The following is a 23,916-nucleotide window of genomic DNA, read 5'->3' on the forward strand; positions in this document are numbered from 1 at the left end:
CTTAAAAGAAAGGAATCTAGAATTAAATACAGAAAAAACTAAAGTGCTAGTATTTAATAGTAAAAGTAAGAAAGGCAGAATGACATGGAAATGGGACGAAAAATTAATAGAGGAAGTAGATAGGTTTAAGGGTTTCACGTTTAATAGGAAAGGTAATTATGTCGATCATATAAAAGAGCTGAAAAGAAAGGAAGGATCGCTGTAAATAGGGTCTGGGGTTTAGGAGAAAGATTATGTAAAGATGATTTTAGTAGGAGATGGACGCTTTTTAAGTACCTAATGAAAAGTGTGATAGAATACGGAGCAGAGATATGGGGGTAGAGTGAAAAAAAGGAGTTGGAAAAAGTTATGTTAGATTATGTAAGATGGATATTTAGACTAGATTTTTGCACACCGAGGTATGTAATACTAAGGGAACTAGGTTTAGAGAAACTTAAAATCTGTTGGGGTATAAGAGCCATGAGGTTCGAGAAAAGAAGCAGAGGGAAAAAAGATGGAAGTTTAGTAAAGGCATGTTGGGATGAAAAGGACACAAGGAATTAAAAAAAAAGGATTTATATAATTTGGAACGGTTTTATAATAGCAATGGTTGGAGCTCTGAAGTAATAAAAAGAATTAAATAATGAAGGTAAAAATACTAAAGGCTTAGTAAGAATAAGGGAACAGGATATTCAAGGGCAAATAATAAACAGTAAAATAGTAGAGGCAAGGTATAATACAAGGTACAAAGAGATAGTGGTGAGAAACAAACGCCGAGTTATTTATTAAAAGCGAACTTGGATAAAGTGAAAACAGGAGACGAGATTAGAGCGATGGTAAAATTAAGGTGCGACAATTTTGAGGACGTAAATAAATACTGGCTTGACAAAGAAGATACGAAGTGTAGATTCTGCAAATCAGGTAGGGACAATTTAGAACATTAGATAATAGCAATATATAAGCGAGTGCAACATCACAAGTATGTGGTTTGAGAATTTAGGTAGGAATAACGGAGAACGATTAGAGAATATATGCGATGACAAATTTAGAATGGAAAAAAAAGGTGCTAAATAGATTATGGAAAAGGAGAGAGGAATCCTACAAAAAAAGATAACGGTTGTAAATAATGTAAATCATAATGTATTGCGGCTTGTTTGTAAAGAAGAATGTGTTTGATGCGTGGATGAATGTGTGAGTTAAGTGGAATTGTAAACGAGGTCCTTTTTTGTCGTATAGCTGAAATAAAGACATATATATAAGTACCTGACGTCTGTATGTCTGTCTGTCTGACCGCGAACTACTTGTTATTTCCGAGAAATTGGAAAAATTTCGTAACCGGTTTTCAAAAACCGGTCTTAATCGCTCGCGACAGTCACGAATTAAAGTGACTGATTAATTCCCGAAAAATTTGAAAAATTTCTGATACCGGCTTCCAAAAAGATCGGTAACAAAAAATTATACATTTTATAGCACTCCCCGGAAAATTCTACCCGTGTTTCATATATAACTCTTTGAAATTTGGTCAATTATTTTCCGAAAAATTAGAAAAACCGGTTTCCAGAAAATCGGTAACAAATCTTACATACAACATATTTCATTTAAAACTAATCTACCTATGAACGATTTAATTCCCGAAAATTATAAAAAAAATTTTTATTTTTTTTGCCTTTGCAGCTTTCTCTATTTCATAATTTAGTGCTGCTTTTAGCAATAGATCATCCTGACCGTCTTCTAATGTACATTTTTAAAAGAATCACGTATATTTTTCTAAACAAAAATCGGAAACGTTTCAAGAAATCAGTACATTAATAAAAAATTAAACTCGCGGTTTCAAAAAATCAGCATATACAATTCTTTGAGATTCGGTCAATTATTTCCAGAAAAATTGGAAAAATTTTGAAACCGGTTTCTAAAAAGATCGGTAACGAAAAATTGTACATTTTATGGGACTCTCTGGAACATATATTCTACCCTTACTTCATATACAATTCTCTGAGATTTGGTCAATTAATTCTCATAAAATTTGAAAAATTTCGGAACCGGTTTCCAAAAAAATCGGTAACGAAAAATTAACCACGACATTTTCATCTTCGGAAAATTCTACTTCTTTCGTATACTTTTGGTAAAAGTTTGGTCCATTAACGAATGAGTAGTTCGCGTACAGACAGACAGACAGATGTGATTTATTATATAGATAGATTTGCAGTTAGGGGCGAGCAACAAAATCATATCTATCATATCTATATATATAAGTACCGGACGTCTGTCTGTCTGTCTGACCGCGAACTACTCATTCGTTAGTGGACCGAATTTTTATCAAGGGTACATGAAATAGAGGTAGAATTTCCCGGGGAGTGCCATAAAGTGTATAGTTTTTCGTTGCCGATTTTCTGGAAAACGGTTTTTTTAATTTTTCCAATTTTTCGAAAATTAATTGACCGAATTTCAAAAAATTGTGTATGAAGTAGGAATAAAATTTCCCGGGAAATGCCATAAAGTGTATAGTTTTTGTTACCGATTTTCTGGAAACCAGTATCAGAAATTTTTACAATTTTTCGGAAAATAATGACCAAACTTAAAAATTTATAGATCAAACAGGGATAGAATTTTCCGGGGAGTACTATAAAGTGTATAATTTTTCGTTACCGATCTTTTGGAAACCGATACCGAAATTTTTTCAATTTTTCCGGAATTAATTGACCAAATCTTGAAGAATTATGTATGAAATAGGGGTAAAAAGAACTAAAAAATGTAATAAAATTAGAAAAATTGCTATAGTAAAGGGGTTTCCGATTTCTGTTAAAAAAAAATGTATGTAATTGCTCCAATTTTTGCAAACTTTGAGATATCAAGCTGAATTTTTTATGGATAATTTTTATGGATAATTTTTGGATACCAATTTTTTAGAAACCGGTATCAGAAATTTTTTCAATTTTTCGGGAAATAATTGACCGAATCTTGAAGAATTATATGTGAAACAGGGGTAGAACTTTCCGGAAAGTGCTATAAAGTGTATAATTTTTTGTTGCCGATTTTTTTGGAACCCGGTTACGAAATTTATCCAATTTTTCGGGAATTAATTGACTGAATCTTAAAGATTTGTATATGAAGTAAGGGTAGAAAGAACTAAAGAATGTAATAGAATTAGAAAAATTGCTAATAATAAAAAGGTTTAAAATTTTTGTTTAAAAAATGTACGTGTTTTACTCTAATTTTTGCAAATTTTGAGGGTAAATGTTTAGTATAACGCTCTCCTCTCCGATTTTCTTAAAACTTTGTAAAATTGTTTATTTCTGTGTGTAAAAAACATTCTGAGAAGGAAAATCGTCGCTCAGGTCTCGTTTTTTTTTAAATTTAATTTTAAAGTTTTGATGTCGGTAAGGTAGGAAAATGATAATTTACGTTTTTAAAGTACTGCGCAACTTCATTTGAAGGTCACGTGACAATTGTCTGCTAATTAAATACAAAATATCTGCTTAAAACATGTGTGTGCCCTGCTTTAACGAAAATCCGAGCGAAAATCATAACTTTTATAAAGCAGTGGATACACACGTGTAGGCCCTGTTTTAACGAAAATCACAACTTCTATAAAGCAAGGCATACATACGTGTGTGTGTGTGTGTGTGCCCTGCTTTAACGAAAATTACAACTTCTTTAAAATAGGGCATACACAGACACACGTGTGTGTGCGTGCCCTGCTTTAACGAAAATCACAACTTCTATAAAGCAGGGCATACACACGTGTGTTTGTGCCCTGCTTTAACGAAAATCACAACTTCTATAAAGCAGGGCATACTCACGTTTGTTTGTGCCTTGCTTTAACGAAAATCACAACTTCTATAAAGCAGGACATACACACGTGTGTGTGTGTGCCCTGCTTTAACAAAAATCACAACTTCTATAAAGCAGGGCATACACACGTGTGTGTGTGTGTGCAGTGCTTTAACGAAAATAACAATTTATCAATTTATCAATTTATCAATTTTGGTACAGTTTTCATTTATCATTCACGTACAGTATTTCACAACCATAAAATTTTAACCTAAATGGCACCATTAATGAGTATGCGGACAACTTAATTTGTGAATATAGTGACAAATAAAGTTGCGCAGTATTTAAAAAAACGTAAATTACCATTTTCCTACCTTACCGACATCAAAACTTTGAAATTAAATTTAAAAAAAAAACGAGACCTGAGCGACGATTTTCCTTCTCAGAATGTTTTTTACACACAGAAATAAACAATTTTACAAAGTTGTAAGAAAATCGAAGGGGAGAGCGTTATACTAAACATTTACCATTTTGAGATATCAAGCTAAATTTTTTTAATAACTTATTTTTATTTTTACTTTTTGTTACCGATTTTTTGGAAACCGGTTTCATAAAAATCGGTTATAAAAACTAATATAAATAAACTATAATATAAAACCCGACTGTTTGTCTGTCTGTCCGCGAACTCATTTGTTAATGGACCGAATCTTAAAGAATTATACATGAAGTAGGGGTAGAATTTTTCGGAGATTGCCATAAAGTGTATAATTTTTTGTTACCGATTTTTTAGAAACCGCCGGTTCCAAAATTTTTCAAATTTTTTGGGAAATAATTATTCAAATCTTAAACAATTATATATGAAATAGGGGTAGAAAGAACTAAAAATGTAATAAAATTAGAAAAATTGTTAATATTAAAAGGGTTGCCGATTTCTGTTTAAAAAAAAGTGTACGTGATTGTTTCAATTTCCGCAAACTTTGAGGTATCAAACTGAATTTTTTTATGGATAATTTTTCGTTACCGATTTTTTTGGAAATCAGTTTGGAAATTATTCAAATTTCGAGAAATAATAAGTATTAATTAACCCATTTTCTTAAAACCAGTACCAAATTTTGCTTAAATTTTTGGAGGATAAGTTAATTTTTTATTAATGGATAATTTTGTATTAATGAATCGATTTTCTTGAAACCAGTGCCAAAATTTTTTCTAATTTTTTGTTGATGATTTTGATGAAATTGGTACCAAAAGATTACTAATTTTATAGAAATGGTTATTATGGGGTTGAAAATTGGATTTTATGGGGTTCTGTTGGTGCTTCTAATTAATGAGTGAGTTTGGGGAGAGGGGAATAGATTTTGAGCCCGCGCGAAGCGCGGGCGAAAAATCTAGTGTTGCATATTCTGGTAGGGCACGGTCCATAGAATATTTTAAGACCGAAAAAAGCCGAGCAACAAATTTTTTTAGTTAGTTTTTAGCCATTGAAGACGTAGATAACTGTCGAAGATGCAATATTTATTAGTGGCATTGTTTACAAAACCTTATATTTCGAAAATTTGTTTACGCTATCTTAAAGCAACAAAAAAGCAACAAATTTTAGTATATTGTTTTTTTGGATTTGAGCACTCTATATGTGTTTTTTAGTATGAGGGGGGCTAGCTTGACGACTAGCTGCCCCCCCCATTTCGATCGCCGTTTCCTGCTAAACGGCTTGAGCAACAAAATCCGGACTAGAGCAACAAATTAGCACATAAATAGCATTAAATTTTTTAAAATAGGTGCGAATTTTTTTTGCGATGGTGGGGGGGCTAACTTGATAGCAAGATACGACTGTGACTCTTACGCGACGCGACAATTTGCGAAAATACTCGAGATGTTGAGATCTCATATAACGAATGAACGGATCAAGTTTTAAGTATAGCTTGATCGAATGTTTACATACAGGTTAACCTATATCTTGATATATTGACGGTAGGGAGTGATACTGAGATCAACGAGCCTGTTCACACTAGGCGTTTCTGCCGGCGCGAATTGCGGTCGCGCGTTAACGTTTGAACGGCCACACGCTGGTCGCAAGGTAAGGTGCGACAACGCGCGCATACGCGCGTACGCGAAACAAACAGTAACACCGTAATCGTGCCGGCGATATCGAATTTGAATTTGTTTCGAAATCGTCAATGTACGACGATTTGAAATAAGCGCCGTAACGCCGGCTCAAGATCACGAGCGCAATCGGGGAGAGGCGGACGGTCAGCGAGCGCGGCAACCAAGAAGACTAGAGACCAGGAGACCGAACTCCTTAAAATTTCAGTGGTGGGGGTGAGTCAAAATGTGGTCCGGCGCTGTTCGTAGTATGGTCGCCGGCCAATTCATGAACTACGGCGTGCTGGATTTCCGGTGCAAGATGGTGCAAGAGCTTCGTGCAACATAACCAAGAACTAATCAGCTTGGCATCTTGGCAGATGTAAACACTGAATTTAATTTTGATGTCGTAAGTATTAATAATAATATATGATACTTAGGAACGACGAAGTTCACATAGGAAACTTTTTTTGGATAAAACAAGTGATAAAAAAAATACGATATTCTGTGTTGTGAAATATAATCAATTGAATTTTTTTGCATAGGGCACTGAGTCTGGAAAAGTAATTGATGCAACCATGGGCGAATATCGAGAAGAAATTGAGGAAAGATTCGTAAAAGCAGGTTGCGAAATACACGGCGACTACAGGATTGCAAAGACATGCAAAAATTGTCTATTTCAATATCTACGAAAGAATGCAAAACTCATTCAGTTGCCACATGAAAGTTGGGGATTTGTTGTGCAAGATCACGCATAATATTGCTAAAGCAGAGAATGATTATACTATAAAATTAAATATGATCATTGATTCGAACATGAACGGAGAGATATATTTTAAACAAAACCATATAAAGTGGCTAATACCTGAGCCAGAATCAGTGAGAGATATTGTTGAAAGTTTGAATTGTATTGAGAAAAACTCTTGGTTTTTCAAAGCATATAAATTTTTGTAATGAAATTGATAATAGCTTCCTCGGAACAGCTAAATTGTACATAAAAATGTTTATTGATATTGGATGTGTAAAATGCAATGTAATTTTTTTTAAATAAAATTATGGTTTTTCCTTTATATTTATCTCCTTATATTATTTTACATAACTTTAAATATATATTATAACTTAATAACATAACTTTTATTCAGTCTTTTTTTATTGAACACTCGTTTTTTATTTTTTGCAGATTTTCCACCAAGTTTCGATTGTTTTCGAGTTTTTGCATCTCCACTTTCTTCTCATCATATATTTTATTGTAAGTTTTACTGAGAATATGTGCTCTGCTTAATGTATAATAATGAATCACCCGTTTTGTCAACGCTCCCCTTATGTTCTTGACATCCAATGAACGGGAAAAAACTCTCGAGGAGGATATTCTCTGCTATGCGCTGGAAAGAATAACAATTCAGCTCCTCGGCACCATTGTCTTGAGAATTGCTCTTCAATAGCGATCAAGAGATTGAATAAAGCGTCCGACGGGAACTTTAAATAGCCGTTGGTGAGTTTTTGTAGAGAATATCTCAAATATATTTCAAAGCATAATTTATAACGATTTTCAACTTACACATAACTTTCGTCTCCTGCATCCATGGACTCTTCTTCAAAATTATCTTGATGTACATCGAAAATACATGGTACACTACCTTGATTCAATTTAAATTTTTCACGTGGTATTTCGTTTATTGTTCCATCTTTCAAGGACAGTTCGAAAAGTCCGCTCAACATCGTTGTCCTTGAAATGTTTATCGCAAATACGTAAATATTTTCGAGTAGCGTTTCCCTTACTCAAAAACGGAGAAATCTTATCTATCCAGATTTGATTTTCATGAGAATCCTGAAAAGTGAAAAAATCAAACTGATTGTATGTTCTTGAGAAAATGATTGTTATTCATTTTATTTCAATCAAATACACTTACCTTCGGAAATCCAAATAGCGTCCTTTTATTCGAATTCAAATTGGGACATTTACTCTCACAATTCACAATGCAACACACTTTAGACATGATTTCACTTTGTTTTAAACGGTTTGCAACAAACAAGAAGACTAGAGAACAAACGACGTAAAGATTCGAACTTATCCAGCACGTAGCGTAGTTCATGAATTGGCCGGCGACCATACTGCGAACAGCGCCGGACCACATTTTGACTCACCCCCACCACTGGAGTTCGGTCTCCTGGTCTCTAGTCTTCTTGGCGGCAACGGAGAAGCACCGGCCGTAGCAACCGTTGTTATTCGTCTTTTCATCGAGATTTTGCCTGATTGTTTCGTTTCGCGTGTTTGAAAATAATCGACATCTAAAGAAAAAGAGTGAAGAAAAGACGGATTGAGTGCGCGTATCGACGAGAAGAAAACGTCTCACGTTAATTGTGCAGTTACAATCTGGAGCGAGGAGATTTCATCGAGCGGAAAGCAGAGTCTTTCGACGGAGCCGTGGCGGAGGTCGACAAGGCCGGACGGGACGCTCTGATGCCCCGGCTTTTCCATTTTCGCATCCTGCCTAAATCCTCCCAACCGATGGAACCGTACGATAAATCGTCCGTTCCGCAGAAAAGTCGCGAATCAAGCCTGGAGACATCAGACATGTCACAGAGCAAGGGACAAGCGAGTAGGGAGCAGAGGGTGCAGAGAACGGCGACACCGGTGCCCGTGGAGTGCAGCCAGGACACGCAGGGCATTGGCAGCGGCCTGTGCGAGGCTTAAGCCCCTTGCACAATGCCAGGCAACAGGCAATAGGAACAGGGAATAGAAATCAGAAATCATGTATAAATGCAGAATAAACAGTGACACAGGCAATAGACACAGAGTTTCCGTCACGTTGGAAATTTTGTGCCTATTGCCTGTTGCCAACCAATCATAGCATTCAAACTTTTTAGGTTGTAATTACGATTTTTTTGGTTATTTCCTGTTCCTATTGCCTGTTGTTTGGCATTGTGCAAGAGGCTTTACAGCCGACTGATAGCCGAGATATTAACACAGAGAGCTGACGAGGAGGTGAGCAGGTTGTTGGAGGTGGGCACTCAGCCCGCTGGTCAGTCCGAACGAGCCGAGGTTCAACCCAGGACGACCGAGGTGCAGCAGGAGCAGCAGCCAGACGCAGCCGAATCGCAGCGCATCTCCTACACGAACCTATAGGGCGTGTATTTACTCAACGAGAGTAACTCTTTGATTATTTCATTTTATTTTATATGATAAGTTTATTCGAAGCATAGGCATATAATTATGTCGAGTCCACAAAGATTGTTATTTTTTTTATTTTTTATTTTTATTTCTTTTTGTATAACACTTTACAAGTAATCGTGCATGAAAACCTACGAAGTTAGGATGTGAGGTACCGAAAAGGTACGACATAGACATTAGATAAGTTACACCGATCACACCAAAAGTACACACACAGTATACCTGTCAAACATAAAAATAAACACTGATTATTACATACCTTTACAAATAAAGAAACGATAAAACAGTCATTCACCTACCATTAAAGTTTAAGCCTGAAGGCAAAAGATTAAGATATCGTTATGGATTCGGACAAGTTCCGAATCATTGTATTAGCATTTATATTCGTTTTATTCGCCATCTCAATAGTTTGCATATTACTTTTAGCGTACCCTAAGAGCAAAAAGTCGACTTTAAGTCGACTTCTACCGAAACTGACTTGGCAAAGAAGTTGACTTTTTTAAGGACGAAAGTCGACTTGAAGTCGATTTGAAGTCGGCGAATGTCTCAAAAAACGCCGACTAAAAGTCGACTTTCCGTCATGACATTTTTGAGACATTCGCCGACTTCAAGTCGACTTTCGTCCTTAAAAAAGTCGACTTCTCTGCCAAGTCAGTTTCGGTAGAAGTCGACTTCCCGCCAACTTTTAAAGTCGATAAAATAAACCGCCGCGTACCTCTGGAGGTCGGTTGTGTATCTTGAAACGAGGTGAAAATGACAAAAGTTAACAGATTTTATTAGGTTTTGATAAATAAAATCGTAGATACGCTAATGAATTTTCTCAGTTTTGTAATTTTTACCTCATTATTTTAAGATACACAATCGACCCCTTGCTGCATGGAGGGCTAAAACTGATGCATTTCGATTTTTTTCATATATAAAATAATTTAATTATCTAAAAAAACTGTATAATTACAATCCTAATGTTTTATTCTTAATTACAAAGGCGGCTACTGTGTGCCGTCATATCTGTGCCACTTCTGCGTGCGCGGATTCCGGCAGCCACTTCTTGTAAGCTGACAACAGAACTAAAATTATAAATATATAATATCCACAGACTTTTATACTAGACCATTAAGGGTCGACAGGAGTAACACTACCGACCTCTGTCGGGTTGCTTAGCTGCGAGTCCGTATTTTATTTATTATAAATTTTTTAAAAGCCAAAATGGAAAATCCGGCTCTGTACCAGCTTGCGGCTGATCTTACTGATTAAAATGAGCATAAGTGAAATGAGATTCGTTAATTAATTTGGCTAAAATTTGGGACAAACCGTTCCTAAGCAGCTTTGCAGGCTTGCTTAGAGCTGCAAAGCTGCTTAGGAACGGTTTGTCCCAAATTTTAGCCAAATTAATTAACGAATCTCATTTCACTTATGCTCGTTTTAATCAGTAAGATCAGCCGCAAGCTGGTACAGAGCCGGATTTTCCATTTTGGCTTTTAAAAAATTTATAATAAATAAAATACGGACTCGCAGCTAAGCAACCCGACAGAGGTCGGTAGTGTTACTCCTGTCGACCCTTAACATCTATGGACGCACTGCCAAAAAGCTGATGCGAGTGCGAGGTGCAAGTGTTAGTGAAGGGTGCGGCCATATTGAATTAACAATAAGTCACTATCGGGTGTTCAGTTGCTCATGATGTGTGTTTATCTGCATTCGTTATACAATACATTAACGAAGCAGGCAAATGTTTTTGTGTTAAATATTGGTACATGTTATCAATAAGTTTGTAAAGTCATGCCTTCAACGTGTAGCGTACTTGAATGCCAAAATCGAACCACTACTCCTGTAGTATTAAACCCTTTCTTTTGGACATTCTGTATATGCCAGACTATTGTATAGAAATCTTGTATAAAACCACTTGTATAGAATCTGTAGTATAGCATATCTTGACTAAAATCAACATGGCGGTAAGCATCACAGCCGAGATGCCTGTCAGCGGTCTAGTATTGTGTAGAAGTCTATGATAATATCTAAATATTATTTTATAAATTAAAATCTCACATTTTTCATCCAAATTCCAGATTTCTAGCAGTTTGTATTTGGACACGACTCCCTGCGACTGCAGCGTTTGTCGTACTATTGCTTGAGTGCGTGGTATCAACCTGAAAAAATCGTATTGAATTGATGTAATCTATTCGATGAATCAACGTGAAATCGAAAGGAGATAGAATAACGATTTTAGACCCATGACTTGGTGATGCTCCCAGGTATCGTCAGCAGCGACGGAACAAATCGTTTCAGCTTAGGGTAGGAAAAACTACAGCGGATTACAGAAAATTATATTACAGGAACTACATAAAGTATTACACGAAATTACAGACTCTAAAGTATTGTAATATACTGTAATATTTTCGTACTATACGCTCGGATTACAGGAAAATATTACAGGAAAATAGCCTGTATTCTGTCATTTAGTGGCTCCCGCTTGATTTTAGAGGATTTTCCTCTGAAATACGGTCTCAAGAAGATATTTTAAAATCTAGAGGAACCATCTAACCATGAGACACTAAACTTAAGATTGCAGTCCTCTTAATACTAGAGGACCTGATTTCCGATATTCACCCGGCATAAAAAAAAATTATTTTTTGTCAAAATTCTATTATTATTTTATAACTAAATTTGTTTCTTAAGATGCAGTCTATGATTATAAATATTTTCTTGTATTGAAAAACACACTTACCTTGGTGGGATTCGAATTCGGGACCTCTGGATCGTGAGCCAACTGCCTTACGTGGTAGACTTTCTTAATTTGATGTAAGTGTTATATATAGTCTACATATGTCATAACCAGCGCAAATATATAATTTTTCAAAAATCATCTTAAGAAACAAATTTCCCCACTTATCAGTAGAATTTTTTTTTTGTGAATATCTTGCCGATATTACAGGATAATAATAGCCTGTAATATCACTGTGGAATTATAGGAAAATAATTTGTAGTGTATAATATAATACATATAATACATATAATACATAATACATATAAGAAAAAATATATTTATATGATGTCAAAATGGCGAATACCCTGTAATACACACTGATACTTTATATTTTTTTATATTTATTTACTTATAAAATATGAAATTAAAAAATAATAAAATGTGGTTAAAAAGTGATACATTAAATCTAATAAATTTCAAACAATATTTATAGAAATAATTTATATATAGCTGCATTGAAGTAAAAGTATACTATATATGGAGGGGTAAAAACCACGTAACTCAAATTTTTAAAAATCTTTTCTCGTGTGCATAGATGCAATCTGTACAATATATAAATTGCATCTATGCACACGAGAAAATATTTTTAAAAATTTGACTTACACCACTGTTGTTTTTACCCCTCCATGTATGATAAGGCTCGCTATTTCAAATTTCATGGATTACTGGTAGCATTACGTTTAATACACGCGTGTAGTAAGTGTATTACACATTTTGTAGATTACATGTGTAGTCTACTACTCAAGTCACTTACCATACGTGTAGTATATTACACATATAGTGGATTACACGTGTAGTGGATTTTACACTTTATGATTAGACATGTATTCCATATTACAGGAATTTCACGCACTAAAGGAATTACAGCGTGTAATAACTACAGATTATTGTGTTTCTTTCTGTGATAACTACAGGGAGTCTTGTAGTAACTACACAAGTGTAATATTTACTGGCTGTAGTTTCTTTCCGTAAAGGACACTTGACCCTCCAAGAAGAAATACGCGAACCACTTGACACCGTCCACAGATGCTCTATATCCATCGATGGTAGTGCTCATCCGGCCTTTCCAAATGTACCAGACACGCGGCAAACGATCTTCCCGGTTCCTTGATTACATCTATAAATGAGAATAATAATATTCGATCATAATGAAGATTAATATCTTTATAAATAAATAGGAAAAACATTATAAAGCAACAATTGTGATAAAAATACCTTGGCGGTGGATCAACCAACGGTTCACTAAGATGGCATAGCATGGAAGCGAATTTCGGCAATCATTCGGGTTTTATCGCCGTGACACCTCGCATATATACATCTTATTCGTTTCGTACACCTCTTTATAAACCACCTATTCCGGACTGATTTTCCGTAGAACGCACGAAGAATGCATGAATACAGGTTCCTCCATTTCTGATGGTGTTCTGAAAGATGGTTCAGAATGGAGAGGTCGCATATTCAATAGGTCTTAATTATCGATGATAATTAATAACACACCATACTTAACCTGTAAGCATGTTTCCACTTGGCCTTATCCTGATCCTCTTTTAGATCCGCCATACCTGCAAGAACTATCTGGCGCAGCAATTTCGCTTCCATGTCGGTTTGGTAACGGCATTCTGTAACAATTCTTGTTGTGGACAACCGTCTCAAACATATTGCAACATCCCAGGTAGCATTAATGTCAAAAAGGTATCTATAAGTTGTCGTTTTAAGGTTGCCTTTATGATTTTACCATAAGATGACCAATGGATGCCTTTAAATCGATATCTCGTTTACTGTTATCCGAATGATGTCTTTTTTATGACATCTTAATGGAGAGGAAAACCTGTTATCCTAAAGTCACCATTTTACTTTATCCGATAGATGGCTGTTTTAAGGCATCGAAAAGTCATCAATTTAATGTTATCCAAAAGTATCTTCATAAAAGTGTCCAAAGGTATCTATCGGTAGCGCTGTTTCTGCCTTCTGTTGTAGTCCAAAAGATGTCATCAGGTAGATATCATGTTGTAGTGGCGTTATTGATGTCATTAAAACAATGTAGGAAAGTTATAATTTTTACGACATCTTCTTGATTATGGAAATATCTAGAAGTCGAGATTTTATTGCGTCGCACGTATTAGCACGTATTTTATTCCAAAGCGACAAATTGTTTGACAAAAAGTGCGTAAATATATAAAGTGTAATTAATACTCGTGTAAGTATATACTTTCGCTTTTTCTATATTTTTAATATATATATATATATATATACATATGCATATATCATAAAGCGTACGTGACTATAATTCACAGTGTACTTTTCAGGTTATACCGAGTTATACACGCAGTAATAAATAATATAATAAAGTATTTTCTCTACATCTGGAAAAAGTTGTGAGTAGAAAAAGTAATATTACTGATCTAATTCCGTGTTTTAATTCCATTTAATAGTTGAAGGGTTAATTGATACATTATTAGATTATGCCATGGGACCTCCGTTGAGACGGTGGAAAACCGTTCCTTGAGCTCTCGCGAAGACAGCAAAACGACGAATCCGCACTCTTGTGCAAACGGATCTCGATTATTTAGCAAATGCAGCGAATAATGCTGCGTCTAGTCCTTTATGCTCACCGCCAACAGCTCGTGTTTCTAATATTTCCAATGACGTTTGTCATCAAATTAATGATTTCTTTGATAATCTTGAACGCTTTTGATGACGTAGATGATCTCAATTTACTAATCAATGAAAGACAGACACTGACTAATACAGATATCCAGATGGAGAATTAGTCTCAATCGATTATCACTCGTCCCACTAGTATAACTGATCTTCAAAATTTTCTTGCTCATTAGGCAATTTAAAACAAAATACCTCAATCCCTTGTGAACGATCTTTTGAGAGGGTTAAAGAATTTGGTCATCCTGAGCTTCTGTTTGATGCCAGGACATTATGTGACACGCCAAACAGAATTAATATACGGGCTCTCGCTGGAGGTATGTACTTATATATGTTCATTATATGGCTTAGACAGAGCACTGAAGGAACAGTTGAGATACAGAAACTATAATGTATTGCTGCAGCGTAATGTTGACACGGAAATTTCTGTGATTCTCCAAATTAACATTAATATCGATGGACTACCTCTATCAAAGAGTTCTAAGAGTCAGTTGTGGCCCATATTAGGTAAAGTTGTTGGAACTCAGTTTGTCGAACCATTCGTTATTGGAGCGTTTCATGGAAGTAAAAAGCCTTCATCCGCTGCTGAATTTCTACAAGCATTTCTCACAGAGTACATGAAATTGTACAATGAAGGTTTTATTTACGAAAATCGAAGCTATGTTTCCCGATGAGACATTAGGCACTTACTGACAGAAAATAAAAGCTGAAATGTTTAATTATATTATTTTTCAGATGATTGTAGAGAGGATCGAAAGCGTTTTGAGGATTTAATTCTACAAAAAGTAAATGAGTTGCTGGAAGTAGTGCGAAGAAATGATAACCCAGTGGAGCGTACAGACCGTCATTATGCACTTCTGCCCCAGATGCCATATTCAACGATATTAACGCATTACAAAGATTCGATCGTGATCTCAAAGACAATGGACAAATGCGAGATCAATTTGTACGTATGCGAGTACTGTGAAACTGTGCTGATACATCGGATTTGTTCAGAAAACTAGTATTTTTCTGCATTGAGGGTAATGACGGGCAAAGCAGCTTAGGGTAAAACAGAGCCATGAGCAGAGAGCTATCCATAGTTTAATCTATTTGTTATCGACATCCCGTAAGCGCGCTATCTATCGAGCAGCGTTTCTGATGTAGTCGCGCTGCGAGACATCCGTCTAATTAAACGCATGTGTCGTGTTTCTTTCTATATTCGTGCGCAACGCTGACGCGCAGGCGTTCCCGGACTTTACCGCGCAAACAACGACGTTCTCGTCGTCACTTCTTTTCGGACGCTCAACGAGTGAGCATATATCATTTTGCTTAGATATTGCGTAGATACGCTACTTCTGTATATTGGTAGAATCCTTAATATCCCGGCTTCTGAGGAAGCAGAGCTGTTATATACAGCTACATTGCTGATTGGAGAAGACGAAAACCTTGTCTCTGGACTTTCTGATTGCCGATAAGGAAAACGAGGAAATTCCGATAATAAAGACGAGGGCGGCCATTAATCCCGAGATATATTGTTGGAAGGACGAGGATCCCTTGCATCGTCTTTATACTTTATAAGTATACTCTGATGAGAGAATTCCAGTTATCCTATTCTGGAACAAGCCTAATTTTGGCTAATTGCAAGGTAACCTTATCATTTATTTGGTAAAACCGTTCTTGGGTTAACATTAAATTCAGGCTTTATATAGCTTAATCAGAGGATATTGGTTACAGAGAATATCGTGAGATTTTCACGATTGCATATCGTGGCGCGCATAAAGTAATACAATTGTGGCACGCATAAATTAATACGATCGAAAGGCCTTTTCTCGAGAGCTCAGTTCCTTCGTGAACCTTCCAGAAGACGAATAGTATAAGGCTATTCGTGCTTCTATCTGTATAACGCATAACGTGTTCGGCGCGTGGCAACGGAATATCTGAAGCGTGAAACATCGCGTGATTTGAGCGTGATATATCGTGTTAAACAAGTACGACATTGCGTATCCTAAACATAATAAATAGCGAGTACTAAGCTGGACTAAAGTCAATATAGATATTATTATCTTTTATACGAATAGTAAATATTGTAGAAATTCTTTGTTCAAGAAACTATATTCCTTTATTTGTTAACCGCGATTATTATTATTCTATTTCTTGCGTATTTTCTCTGTATATATTTGCTAACAATTTGCGATATTAGTTTGTATTTAACATATATAAGTTTATTCAGGTCAATAATGATTGAAGTACAATACACTATTATAACATAATCATTCATTTCAGAAATCATATTCTTATTCGACGTTCTCTGCTGAAACATTACTTGAACTTAGTAGTTTGATTAATAAAAGAAAGATTAAAGATCTTATAAAGAATAACAAGAAAACTTCAATCATTAATGACAAACATTCAATATAATCATTTACTGCATTATTCTTGTATGATTTACGTTCTTTGCATACGTTAATGATTTTTTAGTATATTGTGCATTCCTTTGATTTTGTTTAAAAATACTCTGACATTGTCTAATTGAGATTAACGTTAATTGCTGCATTCTTGCGCAACCGAATGTAATATATTGATTTCACTCTATATAAAATTATAATCGAATTATTTCATAAACAATAAAGGCATCGTTCTTTCCTTCCTTTCTAATAAAAGATTTGATACTCAGTTCCTATACAGGATTGTTTCGTCAATATTTAATTAAGTTGTTTAAATTGTTGATATTTTCTAGATGAAAAAAATTCAAGACATCGGCGGAAAATCAGTTCAAAAAGCCGTTAAATATGCAATGAAAGTAGTTATGACGGATGATTTAACTCAACAAGTCGTTTGGACCCTCGGAGCTGAGAACAAACCAAAAATCTCCAAGTTCACGTTTCCATATGTCATAATTGGTATGTACATGGCATATAACACTTTTGTTAAGTTCTTCGCCGTAAAAAAGTTACCACGTCTCATAGTCTACTTTTTCAGATGTTGTACGTAAACACATTTGAAGGGACAAAAATCAAAACTGTCGAAGACCGAATCGCTGAGTGGCTTCGCCGTGGGGGCGATCGAAAAAAGCAGAAAATAAACGTCGTGAACGTCAAAATCTTCAACATCAGTGATATGGATTCAACATTGTATTTGGTAGATATATATATATTACACTGTACCTGCGTCTATATGCATCACGCGTACCTTTTTTTAAATAAGATAAATATAGATATCAAAAGTTCCTAATATTCATATAAATAAGTGGATGTGATAATGTTGTTTATATGCAACTGTGTTTTGCTCATGTGAGATTTGTTTGTTTATGTACAAGATATATATTACTGTACCTGTGTCTATAATATGCATCACGCGTGCCTTTTTTTATAAGATAAATATTGAAGTTGCTCTAACAGTGAGACGATTAGAGTGATTTTATGCTTCACTATTTACACGATCTCATTTACATTTATATCTGAATAATATTAGCACGTGCTCAGACGCACGTGCGCGCGCGCGCACACACACACACATACATACACATACAAACACAAAATATTAATATAGTATTCAATGGCTCGCATACAAATCCCATGTACACGAAAGTTTTATAGGGTATTTCTTTTTAAAGAAAGGGTGGAAAAAAGCAAAGAGAATCTATGATACTATTTTGTTGCGATGGTTTATGTAATATGCAAGATGATTCCGTTACGTACAGTTGTGAAATTACAACGCAGTAATATAATTGTCACAAAAATTAAGAAACTAAACGCGATTTTCATCTAAATTATTAAATACATTTTGTTCGTTGATTGTACTGTAGTTGATTGCACTAAATGCAAACAAAATATCTATACTTTTTTACTCGACGAGATATTTTTTTTATCCAGCATATTCAATTACATGTACGCAAAAGAGATAACTATTTTGTTTTTTTAATTTTTTTTCTCCATGAGTATATACTTGTGTCGTTACGAGATGAGAGACACAATTAGTGCTCATACATTTTCATAACTCAGGTATCCTGTCACTGCTTAATCAACACTTTTCCTATAGTGGTCAAAAAGTCTATACACGCAGTATAGACACAGCAAAATCAAATGCTTATCGTCGCGGAAGCATCTTGCATACTTGTAAATTACAGAGACAACAGATATCTGAGAGATTGGAGCTCGATGTGCACCGCAATGCACTGAAATTTTAGTATTAGTCACTCTTTATTAATTTATCGTACATATAATACTGTACATTAGTCGCAATACATTTTAGTTGATAGAGCATTATCACTGAAATATTTAGCGCCAGCACACGTTTTTATTGTAATTGATTAAGCTTCGAATTCATCTTTGCTCGTTGTTACATCAACGAAAAGTCGATAAATGGAAGTATGCTTCAGATCTTTGCTAATAAACAAGCTTTATCTCTGCCATAGGTACAACTCGTTCACACTACACGGCGATTTGATACTTGTAATTTTGTCGTAACTTCGTCAGCACGATAGTGTCCAATTAGCTAAGAATTAATCGTTTATTTCACGAATATAATAATAACGCGCGCTAACATTCGTAAAAATTGTCAGATTTTCTAATGAGTTATATAATTAATATGAATTTATGTTTATCGCAGATTTTATTAATAATAATAAATTATTATTAAGATTATATTGTTGGCGTATTAATGGCGATACATTGATTAGTGATTAATAATAAATAATTATAATTAATTAATACATTGATAGATATTAATAATATTAATGATTAATAGATATTAATAGATTCTATTAATGATTGTCACTAACGATTAACGGCATCACAAATTCTGTTTATTAATAGAGTGAATTAATACTTTAAGAAGAGTCCGATTATTGTCGTAGAATGAAGGCGGCTTAATTTGGCCTGAGATAATGACATTTTACTCCGTAGCCCGTCCAGTTATACGAATGTTAGCGCCCACATCACGTAACACTGCTCCATAGCGATAAGTTTACTCTAAATAAGCTTCTACATGTAAGGATGTTTAATAAGTAATATTTATCAAAGTTCTAAATATACAGGGTGTCCGAAAAATCGCCTACTCCACTTCGGGAGGTGATTCGGGACCCAAAAACAAGCAAAAAAGTTCATACAAACATAGGTCCGGAAATGAGCCGTTTCCGAGTTATAGCCACTTTTATGTTCAAAAATCGTAAATTTTTATTTTCAATTTTTTTAAATTACAATTACCAAATTCTCTCAAGTTTCTGTCTACATTTCGAAAAGACGCTATTCCCGGTACATCTCGATTTGGAAAAGACTGGATGTATAATCTTCTTGCCTCGGCAGCATTACTTTGAGCAAGACCATATATAAGATGCATATCAGCTAATTCATTAAAATTTAAACGATCCATTGATGAATACGGAAATATTATATACAACCTAAAAGTAAGGTGTTGTTAAATAATAATTTGAAACTTATTGAAAAGCCGTGATTTACTTACTGATTTTGAATAGGCGTGAAAACAACTGATTTCAAGTAGCCGTGAAAACAACTGATTTTGAATAGCCGTGAAAACAACTGATTTCAAGTAGCCGTGAAAACAACTGATTTTTTCTTAAATAATGTAATCGTATTTACAAATATTGAAAATTGAAAAAAATAAAAAAATTAAAATTAAAAAAATTAAAAATATTTAAAAACAAAATTTTTAATTTAAGAAATAATTAAGAAAGAGGGATGCCAAGCGGATTCTAAATTACAATTTTTGAACATAAAAGTGGTTATAACTCGGAACGGCTCATTTCCGGACCTATGTTTGTATGAACTTTTTTGCTTGTTTTGGGTCCCGAATCACCTCCCGAAGTGGAGTAGGCGATTTTTCGGACACCCTGTATATATATATATAATAGTGTGAAATATGGATTTATATATTAGTTGTATTATATACTATATGATAAAAGTTTATTGTTATCTGAAATATGGATGTACACAATGTAAAGTTAATTGTATTATCTAAAATTATTTAGTACACAGGTTACAATCAACTGGTATATTTTATAATATAATATAAAGTTGATAATATATATTATATTAATTATAATTATATCATCTTTATGTTATAAAATATACTAGTTGATTGTTAACTGTGTACTCATAATTTTAGATAATCTTTTGGACATCATTTATTCGTGCCGTTTAGATGCCATTTCGTTAATCTTTTGGACATCCATAAGACATCTGTTAAATGACAGCCATTTCTGTACAGCATTTTGGTATAGCAATTCGGTAACTTTACGTTGACCTATTGGCAACTGATACAGGTTGACCATATGTTGCCAATTTGGTAAACGCTATAAGTTGCCTTACAGTTAGCATATGGACATCGACAGTTAGCGTACGGATATCCATTACGTGCCGTTTAAGTAATCATGAGACACAATTTTGTTGTCAAAAAGGAATCTTTTAGCCAACTGAAAAGTCATCCTAGTCCTTTTTCGGTTAACTTTTAGATATCTTTTAGATATCATTTTGCTACCTGAGATATTACATACAGTCAATTCCAGTATTCTGATCTAATCGAGGAAGTCAACGGGAAGACAATGATGACGACGACGACGACGTTTCGTGGCGGTGGTTGATAGCGCGGCGCTTTTCGACGTCTTCTCGTGTCCTGTCTCGCGGCATGTATTCCTTGCACTCGCGTAAACTTTAATTTGCTCCTTCAGCCTCCTCGAGATTCGCCGCCATATTGATGATGCATGACGCGCCGCTTGACTGTTTTCCGTCTTTTTATAGTCGACTATTTAGAAGTCGACTTTTAGTCGACTTTTCGTCATTTTTAGAAGTCGACTAGAAGTCGACTTATAAAAGTCGACGGAAAGTTGACTTTTATAAGTCGACTATTTAGAAGTCGACTTTTAGTCGACTTTCCGCCATTTTTAGAAGTCGCCTATTTAGAAGTCGACTTTTAGTCGACTTTCCGCCATTTTTAGAAGCCGACTAGAAGTCGACTTATAAAAGTCGACTTACCGTCGACTTTCCGTCAACTGTGCTCTTAGGGTTTGTTACTAAAAATTGAACAAAGACAAAGACCGTATTCTCGAGCCTGCCCTAATGATTTTCGTGTGCGACTTTCTATTTGAAAAACATTGAATTTCGCATGCGAGTTTCATGAAAACGATTCAAGAATAAGGCTCCAGAACGATCAGTATAAACTAGGCCAGAGTGAAGTTTCCGAATATAGTCTTAAAGGCTCTCTACCCTATAAGGGTATTCCACGCTTTTAAACACTTTACCCGCCGTCGTCGCCGGTTTCATCACTCTCGTCGCCAATCCGTCGCCGATCACGTTGTCACCGATCACGTCAGTGAAATTACATTACCACCGAAATTTCATACTGAGGGAAATCGCGAAAGTACAAATGGCAAATGTAAGTACTGTCTTTTCAATATATATTTCACATAATTTCACATAATTACAATGTTGCTATTTTTATTTTATTTTAGATGGATCTAAACGATAACGATTTCGCCGATTTCGCGCTAGAATTATCATTGGAAGAAAAATCAGCCACCGATATCGCTGCCAGACCCGTCGCTGCCGGTCCCATCGCCGCCAGACCCGTCGCCACCGGTTCCATCGCCGACCGTCCCGTCGCCGCCGGTTCCGTCGCCGACCGTCTCGTCGTCGCCGACCGTCCCGTCGTCGCCGGACCTGTCGCCGCTGGTCCCGTCGTCGCCGATCGTGCCGCTGCTCATTTCGATGCCGAAGATGATAGACAAGGTAATATTAATATTATATATATTTAACAGAAAGTAATGATATATTCATGATATATTCCGCCAATAATTTGATTGCGATTGCGAAAAATATTACCCCAGCCAGAGTTTGAACCTGGAACCTCCCGCTATCTGTGCAGGCGTCGTCTTAATTCGACTACTGAGGCATGTGGTAACATTTATCGCAATAACAAACAAACATACCATCTTAATCGAAATTAATCCCAGGTAGCAAGCACTCGTCATTTTGACGTCAATTGACGTCAAGAGACGTCAAAATGACAGACTTTTGACGTCAATTGACGTCAAAATGACGAGTGCTTGCTACCTGGAATAAATATCTTCTCGTTACATATATAAAATAATTTAATTCATATTATATGTATTTAATTCATAAAATTTTTTATACAATATACATATTATTTTACAGTTCGAAGACCAAGAGGCAGAGCCGCGGGGATACGACGGCAGAAGAAAGGTTCATGGCCTTCTTATACAGATTGTCATCACCCAATTACCATTGGGGTAGACGAGGCAGAGGCAGAAGTAGACGTTGAGAGCAACAGGATTCTCGGACCGGTATTTCATAAAATTTCATCATTTATATATCAAATATTTGTTTTAATAAAAAAATTTGTATCTCTTATATAAATAATTATTATAATATAAAATATGTATGTATATTTTTTCTTCTTGGTGTATAATCTTTGTACATATATATATATATATATATATATGTATTGTGACGTTGCGGCTCGCCGCACCGTCGCGGCGCCCCGCCGCCGTCACAAGGCGCGGAATTTCGCGCCCAGGGACGGACCAGGGAGGCAACGACGAGATCTCCAGGGGTCGTATTTAATCGCGTTTCCGCATTCTGATTACCTTCTTTTGTTTTTATGCAATGTATACGCGCGGCACCTCACCCACACCACGGCAAACCTTCGAGGGAGTACTTGGCGAAGGAAATCAAGGACGATCGATAACCAAGGAGGGGTGGCAAACACGGAAGCAGCAGAGATCGCGGGCTGGCGAGAGCAACGCGGCAGGCGGGCGGCACGTGCGGCAGCGACGGACGAGGCCGCCGATAGCGGGGCCCCAAGCGCTTGGGTAAACACCCGGCTTCAGCAAATGATTTCCACAAAAACACCGACCCACGGGGTGGCTGGCCACCGCCCCAGGGTCAAACCGGAGGCACACCGGCACGAGCGAAGTTCCGTCCGCCGCTAAGGACAAAAATTTGAGGAGTCGCACGCCGCCGCGGGACCGTTGCCCGCCCCCGAAGGATCTCGTATCGACAGCACTGCGCCGGGACACCGCGGGCTTGCAAGCTCGCGCCCGATTGGCTCGCGCGCCCCTCAGGAAGGGGTACCGTATCGATTCCGCAATCGAGCGGGTTTAGCGTTTCACTCTCTGATCGTCCGTCGGCGAGAAGATACGTTTTGATTAAGATACGCGATAGCCCACCCCGAGTCGGGTATTTCGATCGTTATCTGGCGGATCGAGGATCGTTGGTGGAAGGCGACGGCGAGGAGCCCAGGAGGAGGCGTATCACCGGTGAGGTTGCCCGTAAATCGCGAAATGTAAAGCCACGACACCGCCCTCCGGTGCACGCTCTCGCTCGGAATGACGCATGTTAAGATCGAGTGTAATTTCGCGATCGATAACGAGAGCGAAGGGCCTCGGGATGGTATCGTGGCCGCGGAACCGTGGTACAAGCGTTATGACGAATCCCTGGAGATCGTGATAGGCGCGTTAATGAGTTCGATATCGCGAGTA

At 36.2% G+C, this 23,916-nt stretch overlaps 1 protein-coding gene, 3 long non-coding RNA genes and 1 pseudogene across 4 annotated transcripts; 3 read left to right on the top strand and 2 right to left on the bottom strand.

Annotated features, from left to right (window-relative positions):
• The first annotated feature begins 6,018 nt into the window (after window positions 1–6,018).
• LOC139824065 (uncharacterized) lies at window positions 6,019–6,578 on the top strand. Its single transcript, XR_011734994.1, has 2 exons — window positions 6,019–6,238; window positions 6,375–6,578. It is a non-coding gene; the product is annotated as an uncharacterized lncRNA (long non-coding RNA).
• Window positions 6,579–7,383: 805 nt separating this feature from the next.
• Window positions 7,384–8,010, bottom strand: LOC139824090 (uncharacterized; annotated as a pseudogene).
• Window positions 8,011–12,566: 4,556 nt separating this feature from the next.
• Window positions 12,567–13,682, bottom strand: LOC139824083 (uncharacterized). The gene is made up of 3 exons (XR_011735001.1): window positions 13,270–13,682; window positions 12,978–13,186; window positions 12,567–12,879 (listed from the first exon to the last, which is right to left on the bottom strand). It is a non-coding gene; the product is annotated as an uncharacterized lncRNA (long non-coding RNA).
• Window positions 13,683–15,178: 1,496 nt separating this feature from the next.
• LOC139824071 (uncharacterized) lies at window positions 15,179–17,089 on the top strand. Its single transcript, XR_011734995.1, has 2 exons — window positions 15,179–16,047; window positions 16,137–17,089. It is a non-coding gene; the product is annotated as an uncharacterized lncRNA (long non-coding RNA).
• Window positions 17,090–20,595: 3,506 nt separating this feature from the next.
• On the top strand, window positions 20,596–23,004 carry LOC139824069 (uncharacterized). Its single transcript, XM_071796556.1, has 3 exons — window positions 20,596–21,791; window positions 21,868–22,144; window positions 22,571–23,004. Exons 1-3 carry the CDS (start codon window positions 21,783–21,785, stop codon window positions 22,789–22,791), a joined length of 507 nt encoding a protein of 168 aa, XP_071652657.1. The 5' UTR covers window positions 20,596–21,782; the 3' UTR covers window positions 22,792–23,004.
• The last annotated feature ends 912 nt before the right edge of the window (window positions 23,005–23,916 follow it).

The sequence above is a fragment of the Temnothorax longispinosus genome, unplaced genomic scaffold, assembly GCF_030848805.1.
Source record: "Temnothorax longispinosus isolate EJ_2023e unplaced genomic scaffold, Tlon_JGU_v1 HiC_scaffold_26, whole genome shotgun sequence".
NCBI classification, from domain to species: Eukaryota; Metazoa; Arthropoda; class Insecta; order Hymenoptera; family Formicidae; genus Temnothorax; species Temnothorax longispinosus.

What these genes read in the sequence shown, in the direction of transcription:
- LOC139824069 (XM_071796556.1), top strand. An exon ending in TGCCGAAGATGATAGACAAG is followed by an intron (nt 22,145 to 22,570) that starts GTAATATTAATA and finishes ATTATTTTACAG; the next exon opens with TTCGAAGACCAAGAGGCAGA.